This window comes from Podarcis muralis, chromosome 17 (genome assembly GCF_964188315.1).
Source record: "Podarcis muralis chromosome 17, rPodMur119.hap1.1, whole genome shotgun sequence".
Taxonomy (NCBI): domain Eukaryota; kingdom Metazoa; phylum Chordata; class Lepidosauria; order Squamata; family Lacertidae; genus Podarcis; species Podarcis muralis.
Window position 1 is genome coordinate 32,348,313 of NC_135671.1, and position 27,550 is coordinate 32,375,862.

Consider the following 27,550-nt stretch of genomic DNA (forward strand, 5'->3'; position numbering starts at 1 on the left):
CTGTTTTTATATTTTTATTTAAAAAAAAAACACTTTGGAGTATATAAAGTATATAAAAATATATCCAGTTTCTGTTTTGATACACAAATTCAAGAGGATAATTACAAAATCTTTGTGGCCATACCTGTGAGAGTTCAGATATTTTACAGTCCTCGCAGCACCAGCACCTGAGGCTGATCTGTGCCTTTGAAAGATAGTTCAGACACAAGGAAACCCGTTACCAGAGTACATAAACACCGCAAGATGTCTCTTGAGTGGGAAAATAACAGTAGTATTCTAAACAGGGCATGTACAATCCCCACACCTTTCTGTGCCCCACATGCAAACCCTATGGCAGTAAACAGCTGGCAGAATAGCCATGCAATTCTCTTTGAGTTTTTGGGTTACTGTGCTTATTCAAGCCAAAATGGAAAGACAGCCCCTTTTAACATTTCAATTGGTATTTTGTTTGCCTAGTTTTGTCAATCCCCATTTTCAGTGTTATTTTTCTAGAAAAAGAGGTGCATTGACTCACTGGGAACACCTCCCTCGTTCTCTTATAATGGCAATGGCGCCCACCTGAGAGGTGCCAGAACTGAGCTCCAGCTGGGGGGGGGGGGGGAGCCATGCCCATTTTACAGGAAGGTAAGCAAAGACCACACAGTGCATTGTAGCAGAAATGAGACTCCTTCATTCCACACACTCTTCCATGTCGTACCCCCTCAACTCCCAAAAGACATCAGTCCCAACGCTGACATTTGGACATAAATATTTTTGCAATAATTGGGCACATAGTATAATGGGCAAATATGTCTGGCTGAAAAGCTTGGTAGTTAAAAGGACAGAGCAGGGTCAGAGGGGAAGGAGTTTCATCAGAAGAGTGTGGAGTGGGAGAAAGTTAGCTACCTGGCTAGCAAGCGAGTGCCCACAATAGTCCACACCTCAGTCTACAAATACCTCAAGCCTTAAGCCTGCGCTGCTACTTGCAAACCTGCTGTGCCACCCCAGAACTCTAGGTGTGCTTTTGGCCAAGTCCCTGATCCGCAGCCTTGTAGAATGCACTTGCCTGGGGTGAATACAAATGAAAGAAAGATGCCACAGCACATTTAATGTCAGAAAGGACTGCTTCAGAGGGTTGTTGTGGGAGCAACAAGTCTCTTTCATGGGCCTCCTGCCCCTTCCCCATTCAAAATAGGACGGCTTTTTTAAAAAAGGGATCCGGCGAATTCATGGAGGAGAGGGCTATCAAGGGCTATTAGCCGGGATGGCTATGCGCTACCTCCACAGCTGGGAGGTAGAAATGCTTCTGAACACCAGTTGCTGGAAACCAGGCGATGGGAGAGTGCTGTGGTGCTCATGTTCTGCTTCAAGTTCTGCTCAATGGTTTCCTGTTGAGGCATCCAGCTGGCCACTGTGAGAACAGGATGCTCGACTAGATAGGCCTGATCCAGCAGAGTCCTTCTTACGTCCTTCATCACCTTTCCATGCCTATTTTGCAAACCTCTCTTCCTCCTACAAGAGCGACTTGGGCCCAACTGGAGCTTTGGAGGCCCCATAGCTGTGTCCACTGGCTTCCCCTGGTGTTTTGCTAGAACCAGGAAGGAAGTGGGAGGTGCCAGGCTCCTGGGATAGCATCTCACTGCCTCAGTTCTCCTGCTGATCACTGCTGCTACGAGCACACAATGTAGGTGGGCAGGAACGGCTGTGGCCCTCCATCACAGAGGTTGGTGTATAAGCTCATCTGGCCAGCGTTGGACTCCACAAGGCTATAGTCGGCAGAGATCCCAGAGTCAGACACCATCTGGTAACTGCTCTTGAGCTGAGGCTCAATGTGGCAATGTTGCGGGGACAGACTCTTTGAGCTGGGGTCAAACACAGTGTACTCGAAGCTAGAAGAGGCCTGGCTGTTGTCTGGCGTCCCTACTCCTGCGTCGAGGGCCGGATCTGTGCCCTCGCTGCTGTTGCTGGCCAGCAAGAGCAGGGAAGCATCCCCTCCTAAGCAGCACGGCACCAAGTCTTCATCCAGTATCAGGTAATCATCTTGGGAGACTTCTGGGTTGCGAGGGGGTTCCCCCATGCCACGTGCCTTGGGGGGAAGGAGCGGAGGAATGGGAGGGCCATCCACCTTGCGGACATCACATTCAGACAGGATTTCCACCAAAAACGGCTGCTCCTCCAGGTAAGGAGAGTTCTGGCTCCACCACAGATAGGTGCTCTGATGCCCCAGCCATAGCTGCAAAGAAAGGGGGAATATCAGCATCAAGGGGTTGGATGTGGGGAAGGCCACACCTGGCTCCCTTTAACTCTGTTTTCAGACACTATATATTTCTCTCTTCTTTACACTCCGTTTATTTACTCAATTCATAAAATTCACCGTATTTTTCATAATATAAGATGCACCCAGACCATAAGACGCACCTAGTTTTTGGAGGAGGAAAACAAGAATCCCAGAAGCCAGAACAGCAAGAGGGATCACTGCTCAGCAATCCCTCTTGCTGTTCTGGCTTCAGCGAATGCAACGCAAAGCCTCTTCAGGGCAGCGGGAGAAAGGCTCCCCCTGCCCTGAAGAGGCTTCGTGCAGCTATCCCAGAAGCCAGGACAGCAAGAGGGATCGCCGTGCAGCAATCCCTCTTGCTGTTCTGGCTTCAGCGATAGCTGCGCAGCCTGCATTCGCTCCATAAGATGCACACACATTTCCCCTTACTTTTTAGGAGTGTCTTATAGAGCGAAAAATACGGTATACACAAATCGATTGTAAAAACAACAACTGCAAAACAGTTTATGAAACACAGGACCCTCAGCACCACAGGCTTTGCAACAGCATAATACAGGAAGCCGAGGGAGAAGTCAGTGTAATACCTGGAAGTTCCCCTTGTAAATAGTGAAAAGGTCCTTGAATTCACGCTCTGGGGTGGGGATTGCAGGCCAGATCTTCTTCTTCAAAAACCTGGTGGAAGATAATAGAAGAGAACAGACTTTAGTAAGAATGTGCATAACAATCACAAGTGTTAAAAGTCATTCCCACTCCATCACCACCTTAGTCCAGGGGTAGTCAACCTTTTTACACCTACCGCTCACTTAATGCATCTTTCTTGATGGTAAAAATTCCTTACCGCCTACCAGAGCTGATGGAAGGAGGATTCAGCTTGTGCCGTAGAACCCCCTACCGCCCACATAGAATCCTGAAACGCCCACTAGTAGGTGGTAGGGACCAGGTTGACAACCCCTGCCTTAGTCAGTGCTTTTTTTCTGGGGCTACGCATACCCCTAAACATTTAGTGAATCTGAGTTTGGCCTTATTGAGGGGCAGTATTTCGATATGAGTAGGAAAATGAGAGTACCCCTAAACACTTTTTAAAGAAAAAAAGCACTGACCTTAGTAATGAAATCTAACTAGGGCAGGGATGGGGCACCTGTAGCCTTCCAGATGTTTCAGCTCCCTTCAGCCCCAGTTACTTTGACCAATGGTCAGCAGTGGTGTTGATTGTGGTTCAGCAACACTGAGAGGGCCACAGGTGTCCCACGCCTCAATTTAGGGGATTTCCTGATGGCTCTAACCGCTGCGATTGAAAATGCTCTTACAATCCCTCCAGACCCGATGGCCAAGGTCCAGGTACTCAAGAAGGCCACCCACCCTTTGGTGGGTAGGAGGGTTGGAAGATAAACAAACTGGGCATTACCTTCGGTTAAACATCAGGGTGAGGAAAGCCAACAGCAGAACAATCAGTGCCAGAATGACAGACAGCGTCAGGATGAGGGGGTCCAGTTCTACAAGTCAAAAGAACAGGTTAGCCTAGCGAAAGGCACTTCATAAAAAACCCTTTGGTTGGTACCCTAGTCACCTTCACACAATCTTCTGTTACATAGAAGCACATACTTCTGGCAGTGGACATGGTAGGATAAACCAGTGATATGCTCTTGCCTAGATTTCAGCTTACTACCTGGTTCTTTTCAGATGTCCTGGTAGATAGTCAATCATGACTGTTAAATATTTAGAGGACTTACAAGGCCAGAACACCATGCTGAAATCTCCTGAGTAGGCCAACTGTGGTCATTACATCACATCATCTAGTCAATTGAGTGCTCTAACATGTATTCTTCTTGACCACTAAGTCTCCCACCATTCTATGGCCACCCCTCCATTCCTGGCCCAGATAATGAAGACTAGAAAATATTATCTGGAGAGGTAGTGCAAGGAGAATTGTCAAAGCACTATGAGCTGCACCTGCCTTCAGCAACCACCTGTGAGCAAGGTAAGCTATTGCTCCAACTGGGAGTTGGAAGGGCAAGAAACCACAGCAATTGAGGGAGGCTTCCACCCCACCCCCCATAACAATGTGGCAATGGTGTCAAGTTTGTGCTTGGCGATGGCATTTGAAGATATCAAAGGAGAGGCTGCAGATGTAGCTTGTGGAAGACATTGGGGACTGAAGATGGAGAAAAATTAGCTCTTTCAACATTAGGTCCCTGTGGTATGGTGGAACCACTCAGCCACCCTCCTGATGTCAGGGTCACTGTAGCTGAATGAGCTGGGGCATGGCAGGGTGACAAGAGAGTTTGCATGGGCACACCAGCAAACCATGCAGCCCTGACTTCATCACAACCATGTCCAGGTAAGTTACACTGGCACTGGTTTGGGGAGGGTGAATCCACCCCCCACCATATAGGGTTGCTACTGATTAAACCAAATAACTGAAAAAGTAAATAGACTGCTCAAAGAAAATAGAAAAAGGTGGATGGAAGTGGGGAAGCTGTGGCCCTCCAGCTATAGGTAGATTCCAGTTTCATCAGTCCTGGCCAGCATGGTCAATGGACAGAGATGACCAACTGGAGGGCCAAAGATTACCTAGTCCTGGACTAGAAATAGGAGCATTAACAACTATTGAACTTAGTATTGTCAAATTGCTGGAGTTCTACTTTTCCAATAAAATAATGCCGGACCTTTTAATGAACTAAATCCTGTGGAGCTGTTAACTAATACAGTGGTACCTCGGGTTAAGTACTTAATTTGTTCCGGAGGTCCGTACTTAACCTGAAACTGTTCTTAACCTGAAGACCACTTTAGCTAAAGGGGCCTCCTGCTGCCGCTGCGCCGCCGGAACACGATTTCTGTTCTCATCCTGAAGCAAAGTTCTTAACCTGAAGCACTATTTCTGGGTTAGCAGAGTCTGTAACCTGAAGCGTATGTAACCTGAAGCGTATGTAACCTGAGGTACCACTGTAAAGCCCATTATCTTTTGAGTCTTATGCTCTACTGAGCTATCCCAGGTATGTTTAGTAGTTATATTTCTCTCACTGGTAAGTACTAAATTGCTAAACTACATACTGCAATATCTGTGGCTGAGCTTATAGTGAAATAGTGCTGCACTTTCTGGGTAGTATCTGCTGTTGTATGTATAACTGAATTATTTTTCACTGGAGTATTGTACAAAAGCAGCTTTGGGTAAAACTCTCATAGCCGCTATCCTGCTGAATGTAATAACTGGTGGTGGGTAAATTAGAATTATTGTTTAAGGTGCAATGTTTGATGCCCAAAGTAAAATGCAATATTGATTGTGAAGCAAAAAGTGAAATATTAGCATCTGGATTAAAGGGCCATATTTTTGGATGTTTTTTGTTGTTAAGCACGAAAAACGTGTTTTGAGAATGGATGATATTAAAAAGATAAAGCATTTTGTATATCAAAAGTGAGAAACAGAGACTCTGAAAGGCAAACAGGAAGAAATGCAGAAATAAATGGCAATAGACTAGAAGAAAAATCTATTTTCATGGAAGAATGGGAACTATGAAAGATTGCAAAAATGAGAACAAATAACAGATGAGAATTGGAATAGGAGATTAATGGGGTCTATATCAAACTGATATTTGAAGGATAATGTATGGGAAAATATAAACACAATTATTCATGTAAAGAAAGTAAAATCACAGCCTTTATTAATGGTTTTGATGCAGAAAAAGCTTTCGATAACATAACGGTATTTTCTTTTTTAAAACATTAAAAGCTTACTTTAGAGGGGGGAAAATCTTTACTTTGATTAACATTATTAATAACAGCCCAACTGCAAGGATAGGGGTTGATGACCAAATATCAAATTCATTCTGAGTACTGGAAAAAGACACAGAGGTCCTGTCATTTTCATTATTTGTTCTCCGTTTGGAACCTTTAAGAAGCATAAGAATCATTGGTGCAGTAATAGATGCAGAAAACAAAGGAACTGCACACAGAAAAATAGCTGGTATGTAACTGTCTTCACAGCAATGCCTAAACAATAATAGAGATTGTAAATTCTATCTGTAGCTGGAGAAGATTCTTTTTTCAATATTGGTCTTCTTGTTTGCCTTAAAATTAACAAGGACAAAACAGAAATAATCAATATATATTGACATATACAAAGTGATGTTTAAAAAAAGAACAAAGTTAGATCACCAATGAGTAAGTAAGAGATCTGTGTGATATTTGTATAATATTAAGAAAAAATGAAAGCATTTCTATGCAGATAATTTTGGGAAGATTATATAAGAAAAGAAGTTCCAAAGCAGAACAATGGAATAGCTTAAACATATTTATTTGACCACATGGCTGAAATTATAATCTTGCCCCAATTAAATGTCATTTTTCAGGCTTTGGCAAGATGAGTAAATGAATCTTAATTTAAAATGTGGCAAAGCCTAGTTGTGCAATTTATATGGAACAGGAAGCAGCCAAGAATTACCATATTTTTCGCTCTATAAGGCGCACCAGACCACAAGACCCACCTAGTTTTTGGAGGAGGAAAACAAGAAAAAAAAATATTCTGAATCTCAGAAGCCAGAACAGCAAGAGGGATCGCTGCGCAGTGAAAGCAGCAATCCCTCTTGCTGTTCTGGTTTCTGGGATAGCTGCGCAGCCTGCATTCGCTCCATAAGACGCACACACATTTCCCCTTACTTTTTAGGAGGGAAAAAGTGAGTCTTATAGAGCAAAAAGTACGGTAATTAAATAGGTTGTTTTGCTGGACAAGAGAAAAGGGTGGCATATCATTTCCATTTATATTTATACAGTGGTACCTCGGGTTACATACGCTTCAGGTTACATATGCTTCAGGTTACAGACTCCGCTAACCCAGAAATAGTACCTTGGGTTAAGAACTTTGTTTCAGGATGAGAACAGAAATCATGCTCCGGCGGCGCAGCAGCAGCGGGAGGCCCCATTAGTGGTGCTTCAGGTCTAGAACAGTTTCAGGTTAAGTACGGACCTCCGGAACGAATTAAGTACTTAACCCGAGGTACCACTGTATTGCCAATGCCTTTAAATGGCTAACAGTATGGATACACAATCTAGAGATGACTGGGGTTAAAACTGAACCATTCTGAAGACAATTTAATCTACAAGTTTTATTAATGAAATATTGGAAACCAGTTTAAACAAGGATAACGGTCATAGCAAATTTACTAAGAATATGGGGTAAATATAAGTACAAGCAGTCTAGCAAAATGACAAGCAGACCAATAGTATATGATCTTCAGTTTAACCCTAACTGAAATACTGGGACGCGGGTTGCACTGTGGGTTAAACCACAGAGCCTAGGACTTGCCGATCAGAAGGTCGGTGGTTCGAATCCCCGCAACTGGGTGAGCTCCCGTTGCTCGGTCCCTGCTCCTGCCAACCTAGCAGTTCAAAAGCACATCAAAGTGCAAGTAGATAAATAGGTACCGCTCCGGCAGGAAGGTAAACGGCGTTTCCGTGAACTGCTCTTGTTCGCCAGAAGCGGCTTAGTCATCCTGGCCACATGACCCAGAAGCTGTATGCCGGCTCCCTCGGCCAATAAAGCGAGATGAGCACCGCAACCCCAGAGTCAGTCACGACTGGACCTAATGGTCAGGGGTCCCATTACCTTTACCTTATGAAATATTATGGCTAGTTGGTGGAGTGTGTGTGTGTGTGTGTGCGTGCATGCACATCGTTGCCCATTCAAAGCCCTGCAAGGCTCTCACAAGCAGGGTGGAAGTGAGAGTGGAGGGGCACTCTTGATAGGGTTGCCATGTGTCCTCCTTTTCCAGGACAGGTCCTCTTCTTTAGGGGTAAAATTTCTGTCTAGGTGGATATTTTATATTTGCCAAAATGCTTCTGGCTATCCTTTCTGGATGAGACATAGACATAACTGGTGGTTGAAAACCTGCTTTCCTCTTCTCTTCTCCTGCCCCCCCCCAGTGATATATCACAGCTTCTATAGCAGGCATCCCCAACCTGTGGCCCTCCAGATGTTTTGGCCTACAACTCCCATGATCCCTAGCTAACAGGACCAGTGGTCAGGGATGATGGGAATTGTAGTCCAAAGCATCTGGAGGGCCAAAGGTTGGGGATGCCTGTTCTGCAGCCTACATATAGTAAGGGTATTTAAAATGAGACGTCATAGCGTCCTCTTTTTTGTACTTCAAAATACGTCAACCCTACGTCTGTTTCATTTTTCACAATTTTAACTGTTATAACATAAATTTCCAGGAGAAATTTAGACCAGTTTCTGAAGTGGTCTAAATTTCTTCCTGATTCGGGGCTGTATTAGGGAACCAAAATGGCTTTGGATACTTCAGATCCTTGTTCTCCCCCAACAATACTCCCACAAGCTTAACAAGCTGGGTTTTTTTGTCCCCACTGATATCAGAGTTTTGTTATTGGTTGGGCCAGGGCATTCAGATATCTCCTCAAAGAAAAATAATTGCAGGCTGCCATTGTCTTCTAGAAATGCAAGGGAAATAGGGACTTTCTTCCATCTACAGTGGATCTATCTAACACACACGCGCACACACACACAACCACAATTGCCTGTCTTTCATCAGCACCACCAGTTTATGCACCATCTGGGCAGAAAATAGCTCTCTGGAAGAAGCCATGGTTGAGAATTGAAAAGTGGCAGGAAAATTCTCCCATCTTTTTGCAGAGGTCCTATTCTCTTCGAATGGATGTGCTGGACAGATGTAAAGTGAATTGTGTTCTGTTTGGGATTCCTTAGGCTTGGGATTTTGGTTCCAGTGTTATTGAGGCTTCCGTTCTTGTTGATTTTGGGTTCTCAGAAGGTGCCCACTATTTTATTTTATTTTAATGCTGCTTTGGTTTTTGTTTCGTTTTTCCTTAAAAGCAGCTTCTCAGCTTCTCGTGGTTTTATGAGCATCGCTCCATGCTAATTAAGTGGCTATTTTCAACCGGCCCTGCACCATGGCTGCGGCCAATATTGCCTGAAGAACACTTACCACTGGGTATCATTGCCGATGCCGTCTGCGACCATCCACTCCAGAAGCCATCAAAGCTGACTCCGTTTGGCTTGGCCCGCACAGCCAACGTGTAGCGGGTTCCTCCTTTGAGATTCCGGAGGTAATATGTCTGCCCATTGGAAATCTCCACCTGGAAGCAGAAGGGGGGGGGGAGCAGAGGTCAGAGGAAGGGAAGGAGGGAGTTTTGAAAGCCAGGTAACTGTGCTAGGGATTTTGAGGTCTTAGATATATGTTAATCCCCGCGGCGGGGTGCGCTCCCGTCGTTCGGTCCCAGCGCCTGCCAACCTAGCAGTTCGAAAGCACCCCCGGGTGCAAGTAGATAAATAGGGACCGCTGACCAGCGGGAAGGTAAACGGCGTTTCCGTGTGCTGCTCTGGTGCCGGTTCGCCAGAGCAGCTTCATTACGCTGGCCATGTGATCCGGAAGTGTCTGCGGACAGCGCTGGCTCCCGGCCTATAGAGTGAGATGAGCGCACAACCCTAGAGTCTGTCAAGACTGGCCCGTACGGGCAGGGGTACCTTTACCTTTACCTTTAGATATATGTTAAATGTTCATAAGTGTACCAACCAAGCACATACATAGATCAGCACAGGAAGACCGACCTGAAGCCATTTTTGATTCCCAAACTGACCAAATGTTTTCTCTGCAAGGTCAAAGGAAAATGGAAAAGCATCCCCATTGTCTTTTCCTTCACAAACCCTGTCTTAAGGGCACATTTAAGACATCACCTTGCCAACAAAGGTCCGTATAGTTAAAGCTATGGTTACCCCAGTAGTGATGTATGGAAGTGAGAGCTGGACCACAAAGAAGGCTGATCGCCAAAGAATTGATGCTTTTGAATTATGGTGCTGGAGGAGACTCTTGAGAGTCCCATGGACTGCAAGAAGATCAAACCTCTCCATTTTTAAGGAAATCAGCCCTGAATGCTAACTGGAAGGACAGATCGCGAAGCTGAGGCTCCAATACTTTGGCCACCTCATGAGAAGAGAAGACTCCCTGGAAAAGACCCTGATGTTGGGAAAGATTGAGGGCACAAGAAGAAGGGGGCGACAGAGGACGAGATGCTTGGACAGTGTTCTTGAAGCATGAGTTTGACCAAACTGCGGGAGGCAGTGGAAGACAGGAGTGCCTGGCATGCTCTGGTCCATGGGGTCACGAAGAGTCAGACACGACTAAACAACAACAACGAAGGGTGTGAGCCTGTGACCTGGCTCAGGAACTAAGTATTTATCATTACAAAAGACTGGCCAGGCTCCTCAGGGTATCCAATCAAGTAAGCATTAACAGATAACCTGGCAGACAGGAGGTAAACAACGCAATCAAGATTTCTGCTGTAGACCCTTTCTGTGATGTAGGTATGATGTATGGGGGGGGGGTCTTCAGCTACACCCCTTCTGTGATGTACGTATGATGTTTCTGGGGGTGGTCTTGGACTCCAGGGAGGGAATATAAAATATCTATATAAGGGCAGGCACACTTCTGTTCTGGGTTCCTCCTCCTCTGCAACAGATCAATAAAGATCAGGCTTACTAGCTGCTTTGCTTCTCAATACAGTGGTGCCTCGCAAGACGAAAAGAATCCGTTCCGCGATTCTCTTCGTCTAGCAGTTTTTTCGTCTTGCGAAGCAACCCTATTAGCGGCTAAGCGGATTAGCGCTATTAGCGGTTTAGCGGCTTAGCGGCTATTAAAGGATTAGCTGCTAAGCTGCTAAAAGGCTATTAGTGGCTTAGCGGCTTAGAAAAGGGGGGGGGGGAGCGAGAAAAAAACGCAAGACTAGCAAGACGTTTTGTCTTGCGAAGCAAGCCCATAGGGAAAATCGTCTTGCGAAGCAACTCAGAAACGGAAAACCCTTTCGTCTAGCGGGTTTTTCATCTTGCGAGGCATTCGTCTTGGGGGGCACCACTGTATTCTCTGGTTGGCCTCTGTTATTTTCTCCTACCAATAGGGAACCTACATAAGGACTCTATATGGGCTCTTGGATACCCCATAAGGGGAAAAGGGCAGATTTTTGTTTACAACATAACAAAGGACAAAAGTGACTTACCCGCTGGACTATGCTACCCTTATGGAAGATGGCCATCTCATAGCGGATGCTATTGTCCATGTATTGAATGGGGGGCTGCCAGCTCACATTCAGCTGTCCCGGAGGCCCCAACAGCTGCACTGCCAGGTTAGAGGGGGGGTCCAGGAAAACTGGAAGAGGAAAGGAGCAAGATGTGAGAACAGCCCAGTGGCGACAGAATAGAGGTCTTCTTTCTTTTTACACTGTTGCAGGAATTTATGTATAGGTTGGTTGGGGGTTGCCCCTCCAGCAGATATCATGCACATGCAGCCCACTACCAAAATCAGCACAATCGCTTTTGTGACTTTTGTGATTTGTCCCCACAAAACATTTCATCACAGTTTCTTCCTATCTATTCAAAGGGCCTCTGCTGCACAATACCAAATGTAACAATTCACTGATAAATTTACCTATGTACTGCCTCCCTGGGAAAACTTCAGAAATTCATATAGACATGTGAGCTCAGCTACTCAGCAGCCCCTCTGCCTGAGTGATAATTCCTGGCATCCTGATACCTGAGTGCCAGGCAGGTAGCCATTCCAGAAATACCAAACCCAGATGAAGACAAAAGGGCGTGATTAACTTGGCTGGGAAACAGGAAAATGTAAATATCTCTTTTGTTACACTTGATGGGTGTTTGGTGGAGGGCAAGGAGAACCATGGGGCAGGGTCCAGGATGCTCAGATTACTGCCACCAGACCTCCCCTTTCATGATGTAACCATGATGTATTAGTGATGTAGTTTGGGGGGGGGTGTAACATGGGGATTAGCAGCTAATAAAAGTTTGGGTTCTCTTTTGTTTGGGGCTTCCATCTTGTTTCACCTGGTGGCAGGTGGGAGTCCTGTCGGGACAGTCTTCAATAAAGACCAAGCCTACTGGCTTGGCCAAGCCTACATCAACTGCTCCCTCTTTCCTATCTAGTGCAAACTCACGTTATCTTGCCTCCTCCAGTTGACTGCACTGCTAGCCTCTGTTCCTTCCCCCCCCCCCGCAAAAAAAATACCCCAAGTAGTTTATGGTCACAAAGAGTGCAGCTGATCTACTGGCTGGGCACTACAGGCTACGTTTATTTGGGAGTGAGCTTAGGGTTGCCATAATTTGAATAGCAAAAAAGAGCACACTATGACGACTCTCATTTTAAATACCCCTACTGTATGTAGGCTGTAGAAGCTGTGATCTATCTCTATGGGGGGTGGGGGTGGGGTGGGCAGGAGAAGAGAAACAAGTCTTCAACCACCAGTTATGTCTATGTCTCATCCAGAAAGTATAGCCAGAGACATTTTGGCCAATTTTTAAAAAATCCACCTGGGCAGAAATTTTACCCCTGAAAAAGAGGACGTGTCCTGGAAAAAGAGGACACATGGCAACCCTAAGTAAGCTCCACTGAACTCAGTGTGATCTTGTGAGCAAATGTGCACAAGGACATTTAAAAGAAAAGCACTCTAAGCGCCCTTAAGCCCCAGAAAAAAGCACTGACTACTACTACTCACTCTAAGCAATGTTTCTGTGACTTTAACAGTTGTAAAACATACAGTATAGGAATTGAACAGGTTTTAGAATGGAGATCAGAAAGCTTCACCTCTCCAGTTTCTGCCTCTATTGTAGTACAGTGGTACCTCGGGTTAAGAACTTAATTCGTTCTGGAGGTTCGTTCTTAACCTGAAACTGTTCTTAACCTGAGGTACCACTTTAGCTAATGGGGCCTCCTGCTGCTGCCACATGATTTCCGTTCTCATCTTGAAGCAAAGTTCTTAACCTGAGGTACTATTTCTGGGTTAGCGGAGTCTGTAACCAGGAGCGTCTATAACCTGAGGTACCACTGTAAAGGTATAGATAAGGTAGCCTCCACCAACTTGGTACCCAGCAGACGTTGTTATAATACAACTCTCATCACCCTTGACCTTTGGCCAAGCAGGCTGGGGCTGATGGGGCTTGTAGTCCAAAACATTACTAGTCCTCCCCACACAAACACAAGTCTTCCTTAGACTCAGGTAGTCTGGAACCTGGATTATACTAGTGGGGTGGAAGTGCTGCGGTTTGTTGAGCATTTTGAGAAATGAAGCTCTGTGGGACATCTCCCTGCCACTCTAGGCACCCTTAGCATACTATAGTTCCCAGGATTCTTTGAGGGAAGTGTGGTGTGGGTTAGGGTGTCTCTGAGCACATTCTGAACTTCTTTTCTTTTCCATACCAGAACTGAGCTCACCCTTCTTTTGCACAAAAGTCTATTCCTCTTGCGCTTTCTTCATTTTGATAGCCTAATTCAGTTGAAAAGGGGTCGTTTTGCTGTTGCGATCGTTAATCCACTGGGAGCCAGAAACCTTTGCTGACCCAGAGTTCAAATAACCCAGAGTTCTACCGCTTTGCAGATAATGCCATGGATGCAGATTTGATCCCCGTAAGGGACCGCTGCATATTTCTACATTGCAAGGGGTTTAACTACTAGACGATCCTCAGGGTCTATGATTCTATGATCCTGATCTACATTCTTCTTGCTCCCAGATTCCTACCCACCCATCCACTCTAGGAAGACTTGCAGGCAGATGCAGGTCATTTCTTGCAAGGCCCACCCCCCCCCCCCTCGTATTAGGAACTTACGTAGTTTTTCCACGAAGATCGTTCTGTTGTACAGAGTGCTCTTGGGGGAGTGCCCATCAAAGACCTTGATCTCAAGAGGGGAAAAGGCTGAAACATCTTGCCTCGGAAAGAAGCAAGTGTATCGCGTTGTATTCCGGGGTGTATACTCCACAGTCAAGTTACACAATTTCAAAGAGTCGTCGTCCCTGAATGAAAGCAGGCGGGAAATACTGTATTATTATTTAAAGTTTGGGAAGCAGCTTCTGTTGCAAGCATTGTGCTCAGTAGGGTTGAAGGAAGAAGATGGGAATTTAGGGGGGGTTCTTGAGGTCAAGGCCAACGTCTCTTAGGGCAGTTTTGACCTGTAAAGCTCATTGTCAACGCTAGTCAGCGTAGGACTAAATTTTACATACTGAACTGTAGTGTATTGGCCCTTCTGGCCTGCCATACAAGTCAGCTCTCAGAGTTCCTGCTCTACATTTGAAGAAGCAGCCTGCTGTGGAACTGGCTTTCTTCTCCATAAAGCACTTGCATTAAAGTTGTTTTGGTTCATCCCTCCTTTGAATGGCCTCCTCATCACGTTACCTTTGAGGCATACAAATTCTTCGTGAAGTAGAGAGACAATGTGTCTCTCGCAAATCAATATGTGAACGTCAACCTTCCTCGTTTCAGAAGCTCCTATTTCTGTGCCCTGTCTTCTCTGCCCATTCTCTCTCCACCACCACCTCAGCCTCCTCTTTCTACTTCCCATGTTTCCAAAGGAGCCCACTCAAGATAATTTCATGCAGGATAGCTACACTCACAGAGCAATCTTAGGCGTGTTTATCATAGAATCGTAGAACTGAAAGGCTGGAAGGGACCCCGAGTCCAAACCCCTGAAATGCAGGAATCTCAACTGAAGCATCCGTAACAGGTGGCCCTCCAACCATTGCTTAAAAACCTCCAAGGAATGAAAGTCCACCAGCTTCCAAGATAGTCCATTCCACTGTTAAACAGCACTTACTGTCAGAATCTTTTAGTACATTTCAAGATCTATTGTTGTGAGCATAAAAATCAGTTTTCTAACCTCTGGGTGTCTGAGGAATGTGAGGGTAAAATACAAGCTCCTGGGACTTTTGGGACACAGAAACCTATTTGACTAACACTACAGGTACGACCCTCATTCTGACCCAACTCTTTCCTATTTTGGCACTTCTGTATATATTTTACACAGACGCAATCTACTAACACCACTTTGATGCATCTCCCAGGAGTCCTTCAAAACAGAAGAGAGATGTGGGAGGGAAGAATTTGGGAGTAACGCATCCTAGATTTAGGAAAGGTCAGCGATATTGCAAAAAGAAAACCTGTATTGTGTACAGATGCATCAAAATACAAAGAAGCGTTCAAAAATAAGTGGAAGCTATGTATTGGGTTTTGGAATAGTAATAATAATGGAAAACCAGACCAGGTTTTCAGCTTGTCGATATAAGTATAGCTTCCCTTGGCATCTTGTTCGCACTGAAACTGTAATATTAGCTTCTCATTTTTTTATGTATTTGCATAATAATTAATAAGGATAAATTTTAATAAGATAAAATACGTTAAGCCTGAATGTCCCTCACATGTATAGTTAATTCTGCATACTCTCATATGGAACTATTTGTTACTAATGATTATGTTGGACCGGAATGGCAGCCCTCATGGAGGGAATATAATGGAAGGTGGTGAACTCTCCTTCCTTGGAGGTTTTTAAGCAGAGGTTGGTTGGACGGCTGTCTGTCACAGATGCTTTAGCTGAGATCCCTGCATTGCATTGACTAGATGACCCTGTGGTCCCTTCCAACTCTCTATGATTCTATATACGCTGCTGCCCTGAGTGCCTAAGAGGTAAGCCACTATATAAATATAACACATAAAATGTAAACAGTGCAGAAAGTCTTAGGTGAAACCCCCATAACATCCTCAGGCTCTTAGAGGATCTGTAGACTAGATCAGGCTGAGCCTCTGAGACTGGCTGGCTCTGGTGCAGCTTATACACACACTTACTCATATTTGTATCCAAAGCTGTACACGCTCTGGTTGTTTTGCTCCATCGGGGGTACAAATGTCTCCCAGAAGCAGGCCAGGTCTTCCAGCTGCTGGGTGAAACACTTGAGGTCCGAACGGTCCTCCATCAACAGATACGCAGCTAGGTGCAAAGCAGACATACAGGCATAACGTTACCAAATACCCTCTGACATTTCTCCGAAGAAAAGAAAGTACGTAAAGGTAAAGGTACCCCTGCCCGTACGGGCCAGTCTTGACAGACTCTGGGGTTGTGCGCCCATCTCACTCAAGAGGCCGGGGGCCAGCGCTGTCCAGAGGCACTTCCGGGTCACGTGGCCAGCGTGACAAAGCTGCATCTGGCGAGCCAGCGCAGCACACGGAACGCCGTTTACCTTCCCGCCAGAGCGGTCCCTATTTATCTACTTGCACCCGGGGGTGCTTTCGAACTGCTAGGTTGGCAGGCGCTGGGACCGAGCAGCGGGAGCGCACCCCGCCGCGGGGATTCGAACCGCAGACCTTTCGATCGGCAAGTCCTAGGCACTGAGGCTTTTACCCACAGCGCCACCGGCATCCCGAAGAAAATAGGGACGTCCTATTCAACAACAACAACAACAACAACAATGTCCCATACATCTGACTGGGTTGCCCCAGCTACTCTGGGTGTCTTCCAACATATATAAAAACATAATAAAACATTAAACATTTAAAAAAACAAAAACAAAAACCTTCCCTATGCAGGGCCACCTTCAGATGTCTTCTAAGGTTGTATAGTTCCTTATCCCCTTGGGTCAGGGGTCGCATAACTCCATAAACTCTAAGATTTCTCTGATGGAAAAAGGGACGTCCTAAGGAAAGGTGGGACATTCCAGGATCAAATCAGAAACCGGGACGGCTTCTGTAAATCCGGGACTGTCCCTGGAAAATGGGGACACTCGGAGGGTCTGTTACCCATAGGAATGGAAAGGCAGGGGCTCCCTGCCCCCCCCCCCCCGCCCAACACCATCACCCGTCTCATTCTTGCCCAGGGAAGCTGTGCGTTCAGAACCAAAAATTAGGGTCATGCTGAAATTTCTGGGGTGAAATCTCTGGGGCTTTTCTCCAGCCGCTTATGGACTGTTGGGAGAATTTCAATAGTCCCCCATTGAAGCAGCCTTCCAAATTTCATTTGCATGTTCAGACTCTGAAACCTCCCCCCCTAAATAAATTCACACATGACTCAAAATTTTGGTTTGGTTTTTGGCAGAATTTAGGCCACAACTTTACTGATTACAGAAAGTGACTGGTTGCATAGGTTCTGGTTCAACTACCGTATTTTTCGCCCTATAAGACGCACTTTTCCCCCTCCAAAAATGAAGGGGAAATGTGTGTGCGTCCTATGGGGCGAATGCAGGCTTTCGCTGAAGCCTGGAGAGCGAGGGGGTCGGTGCGCACCGACCCCTCTCGCTCTCCAGGCTTCAGGAAGCTATCCGCTAGCCATGGGAGACCCAGCTCTCCCATGGCTAGCGGAGACCTTGCCGGCACCCAGAAGCTTGGGGCGCGCTGAGCTCCGCACGCCCCAAGCTTCGGGATTAGCGCAGCAGCCCGCTAGCTATGGGAGAGCCGCGCAACGCCGCGGGGCTCCCCCACGGCCCGCGGAGACCTTGCCGGCACCCAGAAGCTTGGGGCGCGCTGAGCTCCGCACGCCCCAAGCTTCGGGATTAGTGCAGCAGCCCGCTAGCTGTGGGAGAGCCGCGCGATGTCGCGGGGCTCTCCCACGGCTAGCGGAGACCTTGCCAGCACCCAGAAGCTTGGGGCGCGCTGAGCTCCGCACGCTCCAAACTTCGGGATTAGCGCAGCGGTCTGCTAGTTGTGGGAGAGCCGCGCGGCTCTCCCACGGCTAGCGGAGACCTTGCCAGCACCCAGAAGCTTGGGGGCGCTGAGCTCCGCACGCCCCAAACTCCGGGATTAGCGCAGCGGTCTGCTAGTTGTGGGAGAGCCGCGCGGCTCTCCCACGGCTAGCGGAGACCTTGCCAGCACCCAGAAGCTTGGGGGCGCTGAGCTCCCCACGCCCCAAGCTTCGGGTTTAGCACAGCGCACCTGGGGGGGAAATAAAAATTTTTTTCCTTTATTTCCCCCCCAAAAAACTAGGTGCGTCCTATGGGCCGGTGCGTCCTATGGGGCGAAAAAGGGAACGGGCTAACTCCGCCACCCAAATGTCCCCCTGGACTCAGGCACGGGGGTTCAACAAACCATCGAGTCCCTGGACTCCTTTAACGGAATACCCTTCACACAGGGATGGCGAGAGCGTTCTCCCATCCCTATAACATGAACCAGAGCCTATCCACAACCTTACAAGTTGTGACAATTTGCTACGTGGCAGGTGAAACCCAAATGGCAACAGCCAATCAGCCAAGTGGGGAAAATTCCTGCCATGCCCATGTCCCAACGACAGACGACACATGAGAGCATAGCTAAACATCACCTGGGGCTCACAGAAATGAGGTTCCATTTAGTGACAGCCACATGCTGCTCATAATAGAACATTTGAACTTTAGGAAGCTGAATTCTGGTCCCAGCAACCTTTTGCATTTTCTGCACAGAAATCCCGTTTTTAATTCCTTCCTTAATCTTGCACAGCCGTTTCATGCTGTCTTTATTACATGCCACATTCCGTCAGTGGCGTAGCGTGGGTTGTCAGCACCCGGGGCAAGGCAAGTAATTTGCGCCCCCTAACCCGTGGATTTGCCCCCCCTAACCTGTGGATTTGCGCCCCCTAACCCATGGATTTGCCCTAACCCCAGATGTTGCGCCCGGTGCGGCCAGCCCCCCCCTGCACCCCCCACACTACGCCACTGCATTCCGTGCCCTTTTTGCAGAGAAAGGGGCTTACAAATGCATGAAATACAGTAATAGCAGCAGCAGCAGCAGCAGCAAAGGAACAGCACTCTGTGCATGCTCAAAGATATTCTTGTTTTTATTCTTCTTCCTTTAAATGCCTTCGGATAGGGTTCTGGTAATGAAAGCAACTTCATTACCGCCATAGAATCCAGATTTTGTTGGATTATTGTTGTTGTTGTTTTAAGGGAAACAGTACAAACTGTCATATGCAAAGTCACATGATCGGCAGCTATGTATTTTATGACCCAGCTCTCTTCCTTACGTTACGCACACAAACACAGAAGTCTTACAGCCACCTCCATCTGGCATCTGTTTCCCCGAGATAAGAGCTGGCTGCACACCCTCAGTCCCAGTAGAGTCTAGGCCGCGGGAGAAAGTACAGGAAAGAGGAGGGGGCAGCCATTTGTTTCTCCCACCCACCCACTTTTTATATGGGTCTGCCAGGAATCCTTAGCCTCACCCATTGGGGTCAGACCAATGGTTTTTAGTTAGCCACATGGAGACAATGGCTGGGCTGGGCGTCATGGTGTGTATGTGATTCAAGGTGAGCAACGGAAGCAGAGTTAATACAATTCCTTATTTCTCCTGTTCCTCCATCCCCAGTTTTCCGCACTACAGAAACAGCATCCCTTGGGAAACTGTCAACAACAGAGAACAGCAGTTGTTAAGTTGTTGTCTAGGTTTGCACTTCTTTTGTTATCGAAATGGAGACTGCAGGAATAAGAGGACAAAAGCAAATGAAATCTGCTTCTGCTGAAACTACAAGATGTGGGATGGCTGCTTGCTTATCCCAAGAATGCAGAGATTGATGTGCCCCTGAATGTGGAAAATGCACAAAGCTGCAAAAACAGAATAGGTTTAGCTCAGATCAAAAGAAACCGTATTAGCTGAAGAGATGGTGTAAAAGCCCAGGCAAGCAAATGCCCTTTGCACTCATACACTTCCCTTGTTGAAAAGTTGCATTCAAAAACGGAGGCAACAGGTAAATTTCCTTTTGTTGGATTTGGGCATAGGATTGGAAATTGTTTTAAGCGGAAGGACTGGCCCCCGACCTCCGGTTCATGACTTGATTCTTCTGCACTTGACAATTTGCAGCTCAAAACTGAACAGGGGTCTAGGGTAGAATAAAAGCTTCCTTAATTTGACACAAGTCAAATAAGAACCATAAAAAACCTCATTTTCATATGGTGAGTTCTCACTAGATGCTGCAGTCATAAAATAATGAGCAAGCGTTAAATTGACCTTAAGTAAACTGAACGAACTATATCGGACTCCCCTCGGCAAACAAGCCACGCACAGGCAGACTTGTTAAATCACATGTGTTTTATAGTCTACAGAGCAGCTATTCATTACCAAGTATCTTAATATTTAGGCAGGTAATATTTAAACAAAGCAGGAATACACACATTATGGATGTAGAATCCCACCAGAAAATAATAATAATAATAACAGGGTCAAAGTAGTTTCTTGCTCACATATTACAATCTTCCCAATGGAAGCAAATCTGCATTTCACGTTTTATTTTTCTACTTTTCCCATTTGGGTGGGTGGGTCTGCAACTTTCCAAGAGAGCATCTGCCGCCATCGTAAATCCCACACATCTAACTACTGGGTTTACAAATCTAATGACTACATGGGTGAAGTCAGGAAACAACATTGTATTTCCTCACCCTGTAAGCTTTAACTACTGGACTTCAGCTGTCTGAGGGGAACAGGGATGTCAAAATTGCCACACTGGAAATTGTGCACTCTGAAATTTTGCATCTGCTTTGTTAATACACCCTCAGGTCTACTTGCAAGGGATGTGTGGCCAGGACTGAACAGAGGGTTGTCCACAGACATACTCTTTCCCACAGGAAAACAAACATGCTGCACTGTATATAAAGATCTGAAAGCCTGCAGCTTTAGAACCTCAAACTTTGGGGATGTCTTATTGGTGCCTTATTTCATTGACCTCTGAATCGTCCACCTCCTACCTTCAACAGAAATAGGCCCAATAATTCTCACCCCCCGCTTTGCCTCAACCTGTACCCCTTCCAGGTTACCCCAACACTGGTGTCCACAGTTAAAGGATGGATCCTTTTTCTTTCTTTCTTTTTAAGCTGAGAGACTTCAAATTTACAAGAAGAATCCACCGGGCCTTACAAGAACCTGCTCCACGAGTTTAACCCCTCAGATCTCCTTTTTTCTTTAAAGGAGCAATGTCTGCCAAGCTGCAAAATTTCTACTTTCAACGCGGCTGAGTACAGTGTTTCATCGTACTTAAAGAGCAGGAAGAGAGAGAGAAAGTTTACATGAAAACCACGAGGAGCAGATGAAGTACAGTGGTACCTCGGGTTAAGTACTTAATTCGTTCCGGAGGTCCGTTCTTAAGCTGAAACTGTTCTTAACCTGAAGCACTACTTTAGCTAATGGGGCCTCCTGCTGCTACTGCGCTGCCGGAGCCCAATTTCTTTTCTTATCCTGAAGCACTATTTCTGGGTTAGCGGAATGTGTAACCTGAAGCGTATGTAACCTGAAGCGTCTGTAACCCGAGGTACCACTGTACTGGAAAGAGACTCTGTCTGACCAGTTGCATGTTGGGCACGCACAGTACATCAACAGGCAATTTCTTAGCTTCTCTTTGAGCTCTCTTCACTCCTTGACCCCCAGCTCCCCACCTTGGCAATTGCTCTCTGATCCCCTTCGACCCCCCCACCCCCACTTTGACAGGGCCCAGGTGGCCAGCCCTATCTTCAAAGCATGGTACCTTTGCTGTCGAAGCTGGCGCCCAGGTTCCCAAGCCCCTTGTGAGACGAGCCGGAGGCCCAGAGAACCAGGACCCAGAGGGCAGCGGCGTGTCTCCAGCCTCGCTCCATGCTTGCACGGCTGAAGGAGAGTCTCCCCGCCAAAAGTGTCCTTCCACCTGCTCTGCGAATCTGCATCTGGTTGTCAGAGCTGCTTACCCCTTGCCTTGCTCCCGGCTGGAGGCTGCAGATAAAGGGTGGGCTCTGCTGTGTGGCGGCGGCAGCAGCAGCAGCAGCAGCAAAAGCAGCAACTCTGAGCTGAGGCTGGGAAGCCAGGGATCAGCCTCCCTGGCTATTTCTCCTGAAATCTTCCTTCTCTGAGGATAGACTGGCAGAATAAGGGTGCACTTCTACCGCCATTGCACAGAGGGGAACTGGAATTCTTTTTACATATATCATTTTTATTAATTTCAACATACCAATTATTATACATTCCACAGAACTTCACATCTTATACAATCTTTTTGGACTTCCATCAGCACCTCTGATGATCCACCATTTTTATCATTTCTTCTGCATTTCTTAATTCCTATTGCCTTTAATTATCTTAACTCACAATCCACCTCTTTAACCATTTTTGCAATAATTCAAATAATTTACCTCACAAAACTTCGCGCAAACCTACAAACGTAATCTGGTCATCACAATTACTTTTCAAATAGTCCGTAAATTTACACCAGTCTTCTGTGAATCTCTGGTCCCGCAGGTTTCGAATTCTTCCAGTTAGTTTATCCAATTCTGCATAGTCCATCAATTTCATCCTCCATTCTTCTTTTGTTGGTAATTCTTCTTGCTTCCATTTTTGTACCAATAATATTCTTGCTGCCGTCATTGCATATAAAAACAACTTACAATCTTTTCTGTTTATATCATCTCCTACAATGCCAAGTAAAAATGCTTCTGGTTTCTTAATAAATGTATATTTCAACATTTTTTTCATCTCATTATATATCATCTCCCAGAAGTTTTTCACCTTTTTACATTCCCACCACATATGATAAAATGTTCCCTCTTTTTCTTTGCATTTCCAACATTTATTGCTAACTTTATACGAGGGGAACTGAAATTCAAAGCCCAAGCGTTCTATGCTCCTTCCGGCATCTCGCCTGTCCTCAGTGCTCAGGCTAAGCCCTGGAATATTTGACATGGTGGTAACATGCATAAGTGCCTCTGATCATGTGCAAAGGGCACCCTTGGCTAAGGCACGGTCTGACCCCGCTCCTTTGGTAATCCTCATAGAACTCTAGCCCAATGGTTGCCATTAATTTGATTTTGACTTGATTTTAGAATGAATTGATTTTAGAACGTTGTGTTGCTTTTATTGTTGTTAGCCGCTCTGAGCCCGGCTTTGGCTGGGGAGGACGGGATATAAATAAAATTTTAATTTTATTATTATTATTATTAAGTGCACGTTGCAGGCCTGCCGGATCAGAAGGGTGATTTCCAGGTAAGCAGCCTCTCTGGGACATTAATTGCACAGAGATTTGGATGAAAAGAAGAAGTCAGGGCCAGCTGAAGACATTTTGTTGCCTGCGGTGGAGGGCAAGATGGCCCCTTTGGTCTATGTATAGGGCAGCTGAATCCTTCAGTGCCCTCCACTGCGCCTGAGGGCACCAGGAAAGTGCACCCACCTCTTCCAACACACTGTGCCAGTCCCCCAGCATCTGCCGCCTGAGACACCTGCCTTGCCCTGCCTAAGGGCAGGGCCGGCCCTGGAAGAGGGAGGGAGAGAAAAGCTGTTTTCCAATGAACTGCAGGCAGGGTGCCCAGGTTGACAGAAGAAAAACGACAGGGCTGGTGCATTTGCTTTGCTTTGGGTAGCACAGTTGGAAGGCCTGTGTTCGGATGGCTGTACAACAGCCATTTCTTCATCTCCTTCCTTAAGGTGTGGACATGAGAAGTATGGAGAAATGGCTGCCATACAGCCATCCATTTTTTTCTGTTAATAGCAGCTCATTTGACCATATCATTGGGCTGGAAGGAGTCCTTGGGTTTTTCTTTTTCTAATTTTTTTTATTGGCATAAAAAACAAAATTATACAGACAGTAAAACGAAGAAGCCTAAATTAACATTGCCTTCTACCAATAAGAAATAATAATAACTATTACAATAATGAAAATACTAAAAGTACATTTACTTTCCCTTTTAAACTTCTATTCTGGTTACAATATATTACTATTCTGTAAGAATCTATTATATCCTTTGCTGTCCCATATATCATTTTATTTCCCAAATTCAACCTAACCCTCCCCTCCTCCCCACTGCTTCCCTTCACCTGTGTGAGATCTTCCCATCAGAATATTTTTTTCTAGTTGCTTTGATAAAATATAGTAACATGAAAACTGTTAAATTATAATTACTTCTTTTGTCCTTACACGCTTAAGCGTTTAAGCGTATCCTTGGGTTTTTCTTTAAATACAAAGTTCCATAAAATGATGGTCTTATTTCTGATAAAAAATGACTTATAAATGAAGTGTCTCTTGGGGTACAGCTAAACCTATGGATTTTGCCTCCATTTGTTACATATAGGATAGCCCAATCATGGGGGGTGGCGATTGTTCAGAATATTTATTTTGTGCGCTTTTCTGTTATCAGGCTGGTTTTGTTGTAAACATGGATGTTATATGTGTAGTCACTTGCGAGCGTCTTGTGATTTTTAAAAAAAGCCATTTTCATTGGTTTCCAAAGAAAAACATAGGGAAGTGGGTCATTAGAATGAATTGCTTTTAGAATGTATTTCAATTACAGTGGTACCTCAGGTTACAGACACTTCAGGTTACATACGCTTCAGGTTACAGACTCCACTAACCCAGAAATAGTGCTTCAGGTTAAGAACTTTGCTTCAGGATGAGAACAGAAATTGTGTGGTGGCGGCGCGGCGGCAGCAGGCGGCCCCATTAGCTGAAGTGGTGCCTCAGGTAAAGAACAGTTTCAGGTTAAGTATGGACCTCCGGAACAAATTAAGTACTTAACCTGAGGTACCACTGTAATTGATTGTGATTTTATGTAAACTGTGTTATTTTACTGTTGTTAGCCGCTCTGAGCCCGGCTTCAGCTGGAGATTGGGATATAAATATAATTATTACTATTACTACTACTACTATTATTATTATTAATATTACTATTACTATTATTATTATTAGAGAAGTGAAAGCTCAGCAACCAGAGGTGAAGGAGCTCTCCTGCAATCATAGAATCACAGAGCTGTAAGCGATCACAAGATTCATCTTGTCCATTCTCCTGCAATGCAGGGATCTTTTAACCAAAAATGGCAGGAATGGGGGGACGGGGAGCAGAGAGGGGGTTCCTGGCTGCTCACACAGCTACTCTTCCTGTTATTTCAGAAAAGCCCAGTCACTCTGCCTGCGTGCAACCCCAGGTTTGTGCCACTGCATTCTACAAACGCATGGCGACGTTTTCAGGGAGTAGAAAAGAGGGAACGGCAAAGCACATGGGCTTGTCTCACGTTCCCAGAGACTTTCCAAAGACCACTCCCTGTGCATGTGCGTGAGCGAAACCCCAGAGCAGGTCGCTAGAGCAAGCGGCCTCTGTGCCAGTGCTAGATTTGGGAGGTGTGGGGCTGGGGGAGAAAAGTAGGCACAAACAAAAAGTGTTTGGCAGTGATAAGGCTCTAGCAGCTCTGTGCTCTCCTGCACAGCGGTTGTTTATCCCAGCCACTCTGTACTTTTTGAAAACATCCTCACGAAGTTATTCAAGCCATACCTTCTTATCTGATTCCCCTCCTCATTCGGCTGTTATATAGCTGCTGCTGCTGCTGCTTCCACCCCCAAAAAGAACTTTTTCCCCTGACCCAATTTAGTTTTTTAAAAGCCAGAACAACAACAAAAAACCCTATTCCATTTTCTCCAAAATATATGTGATATATTATAGGCCTAGTGAGATCAGAGCTCTGCTAAATTGGGTCAAATCTGTTTCTAGTCTACTCTCTGGTCTACCCAATGCCTCCATCCGCTTTCTCAACATGAGTAATTTTATATTTTATAAATTTCTATAGCAGCCCCTAGTCCTCACCCCCGAATCAAAAGCCCTTGAACAATTTAGACTTCCCCGGTGGTCTGATCGCTTGATCATTTTGCTCACGCTCTTCTGCTCCCTTTTCTGTACCTACAGCACCTTTCTGGAGAAGAGGCGGCCAAAAAACTGCCCACAAAATATTCTAAATGCAGCAACACCATACAAAGGCATGACAGTACTGGCTGATTCTCCCACCTCCACTTCCCTTAACACTCCCCTCCCAATTTTTTTTATTTCATTCTAATTCTTAGCCCTATTCACTACCACCACAAACTGAATTAATATTTTCATTTATGTGTTGACTTAATTAGTATTGCACTCCTACATTGTTGGTCATACATAAACCCCATGTATATGCAAAGCTAGAAAATAAATAAATGCAACAACGTAAGTTGCCCCAACGGGCATCGCCTTGTTTATTTCGCAAATCGATTTGCTGTTTTGTTGCCTAGTCATCCATTCTGACAAAAGCTGTTTGCCGTCTCCTCGAGTTTTCACCATCTGGTAAACGCAAGATTTGGGCTAAGTCGGTGCCCCTCACTTGGCTGATGTGGTTATGTTGTTAGTATACAGTCTGATTTTACATTCAGTTGAACTTAAATGAAACATTTAATATTGTATTGTATTCTGGTGCTGTTCCTTCTTCTGGTATTATGTGAACAATGAAGACCAAGTTATGAATAATTTAATTACTCAATTAATCAAAACTTGACTATTTTGGTATCATTGCAAATTTGGCTCCCAACTGCTTACAAGAATATTTATGAATAATATCAATAATATCAATGGTTATAATAACTCACAACTCACTTTCCTCCATTGTGAAAACTGTCTATTTATTCATTCTTGTCCTCTTGCTTCCTATTATTTATCTCACTGCCTACCTACAGTTACCCAATGATTGCCTAGAAATTTATAGTTAATTATATTAAATCATAGCTAGAGATTTCAGGACCAGGGATTGATTATATGCTCATTAACTCAAAACTGTAACAGGGAAACCTGAACGTATGGCAGCCATAGTTGAATAGCCCATTGATATTGCTAAGGCTGAACAAAGCACTTACTGTATTGGCCCGAATATAAGCCACACTTTTTTTTCCAAATTCTGACTGTGAAAAGTTAAAGTGCGGCTTAAATTCGGGACCTTACAAAAATGGGCTTTTACGATATCGCTGCTGAAACAGACATACGGTAAAATGGAACAAAAAAAATATGTTTTATTGCTGATTTGTGAGCTTGAGACTGTTCATTTGCCATTTATGGGTGTGAGTGCCTGCGGAATTGTAGTGACGGAAAAGCGATTTTTGATTTTAGTGATTGTACAGTAACTTTTGTGGGCTTGCAAGATCAAAGGCTTAAATTGGCTCGGAGTTACAATTCTGCCAAGCGCAGCGATTTTCAGCCTGTAACCCAATTTTAAGGGAGCGACTTATATTTGGATATTGTCTTTTTTCTCTCCCCCCCCCCCCCGAATTTTAAAGGTGCGGCTTATTTGTGGGTGTGGCTTATATTCAGGCCAATACAGTAAGTCTTCCTTGACTGCTTTGCAAATCCCAGCGTCCGGGGCTAGGCAGAGGCGGAATAGTGGAGACTGCCTCCCCATTCCTGACCCTTCCAGGGAAGAGGAAGAGGAAGACAGTATAGATTTACAACAGTGGTTTGAGAGGGAGGTCACAACTCAGCGGCAGATGAGGGGGAAAGTTGGGAAATAATGGGAGAGGAGGAGCAGGCAGAGCGACAGCAGCAGTTGACTGACACGTTGTCATTGGAAGGATTCCAGACACTCCATCTCCCAGAACCCGGCAAGCCTTAAAAGTAGGAGAGCAAAGAGCTCAAAGGCAGAGGGCATATAGCAGCACCTGCAGAAGTGATGCATGAGGAAGTGGGAGAGACGGAGGGGTGGAGATTCAAGAGGTTGGGTTCTATAGCCTCTCTCTGTAAAGGCTGAAATAA

General features: G+C 45.5%; 1 protein-coding gene across 2 annotated transcripts; it reads right to left on the reverse strand.

Annotated features, from left to right (window-relative positions):
- Positions 1-25,799, reverse strand: EPOR (erythropoietin receptor). Of its 2 annotated transcripts, none has more exons than XM_028712663.2 (8): positions 25,283-25,799; positions 15,897-16,038; positions 13,890-14,074; positions 11,273-11,421; positions 9,208-9,358; positions 3,660-3,747; positions 2,839-2,926; positions 1-2,212 (listed from the first exon to the last, which is right to left on the reverse strand). In XM_028712663.2, exons 2-8 carry the CDS (start codon positions 16,022-16,024, stop codon positions 1,649-1,651), a joined length of 1,353 nt encoding a protein of 450 aa, XP_028568496.2. In that variant the 5' UTR covers positions 16,025-16,038; positions 25,283-25,799; the 3' UTR covers positions 1-1,648. The 2 variants fall into 2 exon arrangements, with proteins under 2 accessions (XP_028568496.2, XP_028568495.2); XM_028712662.2 differs by lacking the exon at positions 25,283-25,799 and adding an exon at positions 21,523-21,737.
- Between the last annotated feature and the right edge of the window lie 1,751 nt (positions 25,800-27,550).

Coding starts and splice junctions, on each gene's coding strand:
- EPOR (XM_028712662.2), bottom strand. CDS start 21,697: ATGCAGATTCGCAGAGCAGGTGGAAGGACACTTTTGGCGGGGAGACTC. Junction 11,422..13,889: donor GATCTTCGTGGAAAAACTAC/GTAAGTTCCTAA, acceptor TTCCTCTTCCAG/TTTTCCTGGACCCCCCCTCT. Junction 2,927..3,659: donor ACCCTGATGTTTAACCGAAG/GTAATGCCCAGT, acceptor ATCTTCCACCAG/GTTTTTGAAGAAGAAGATCT.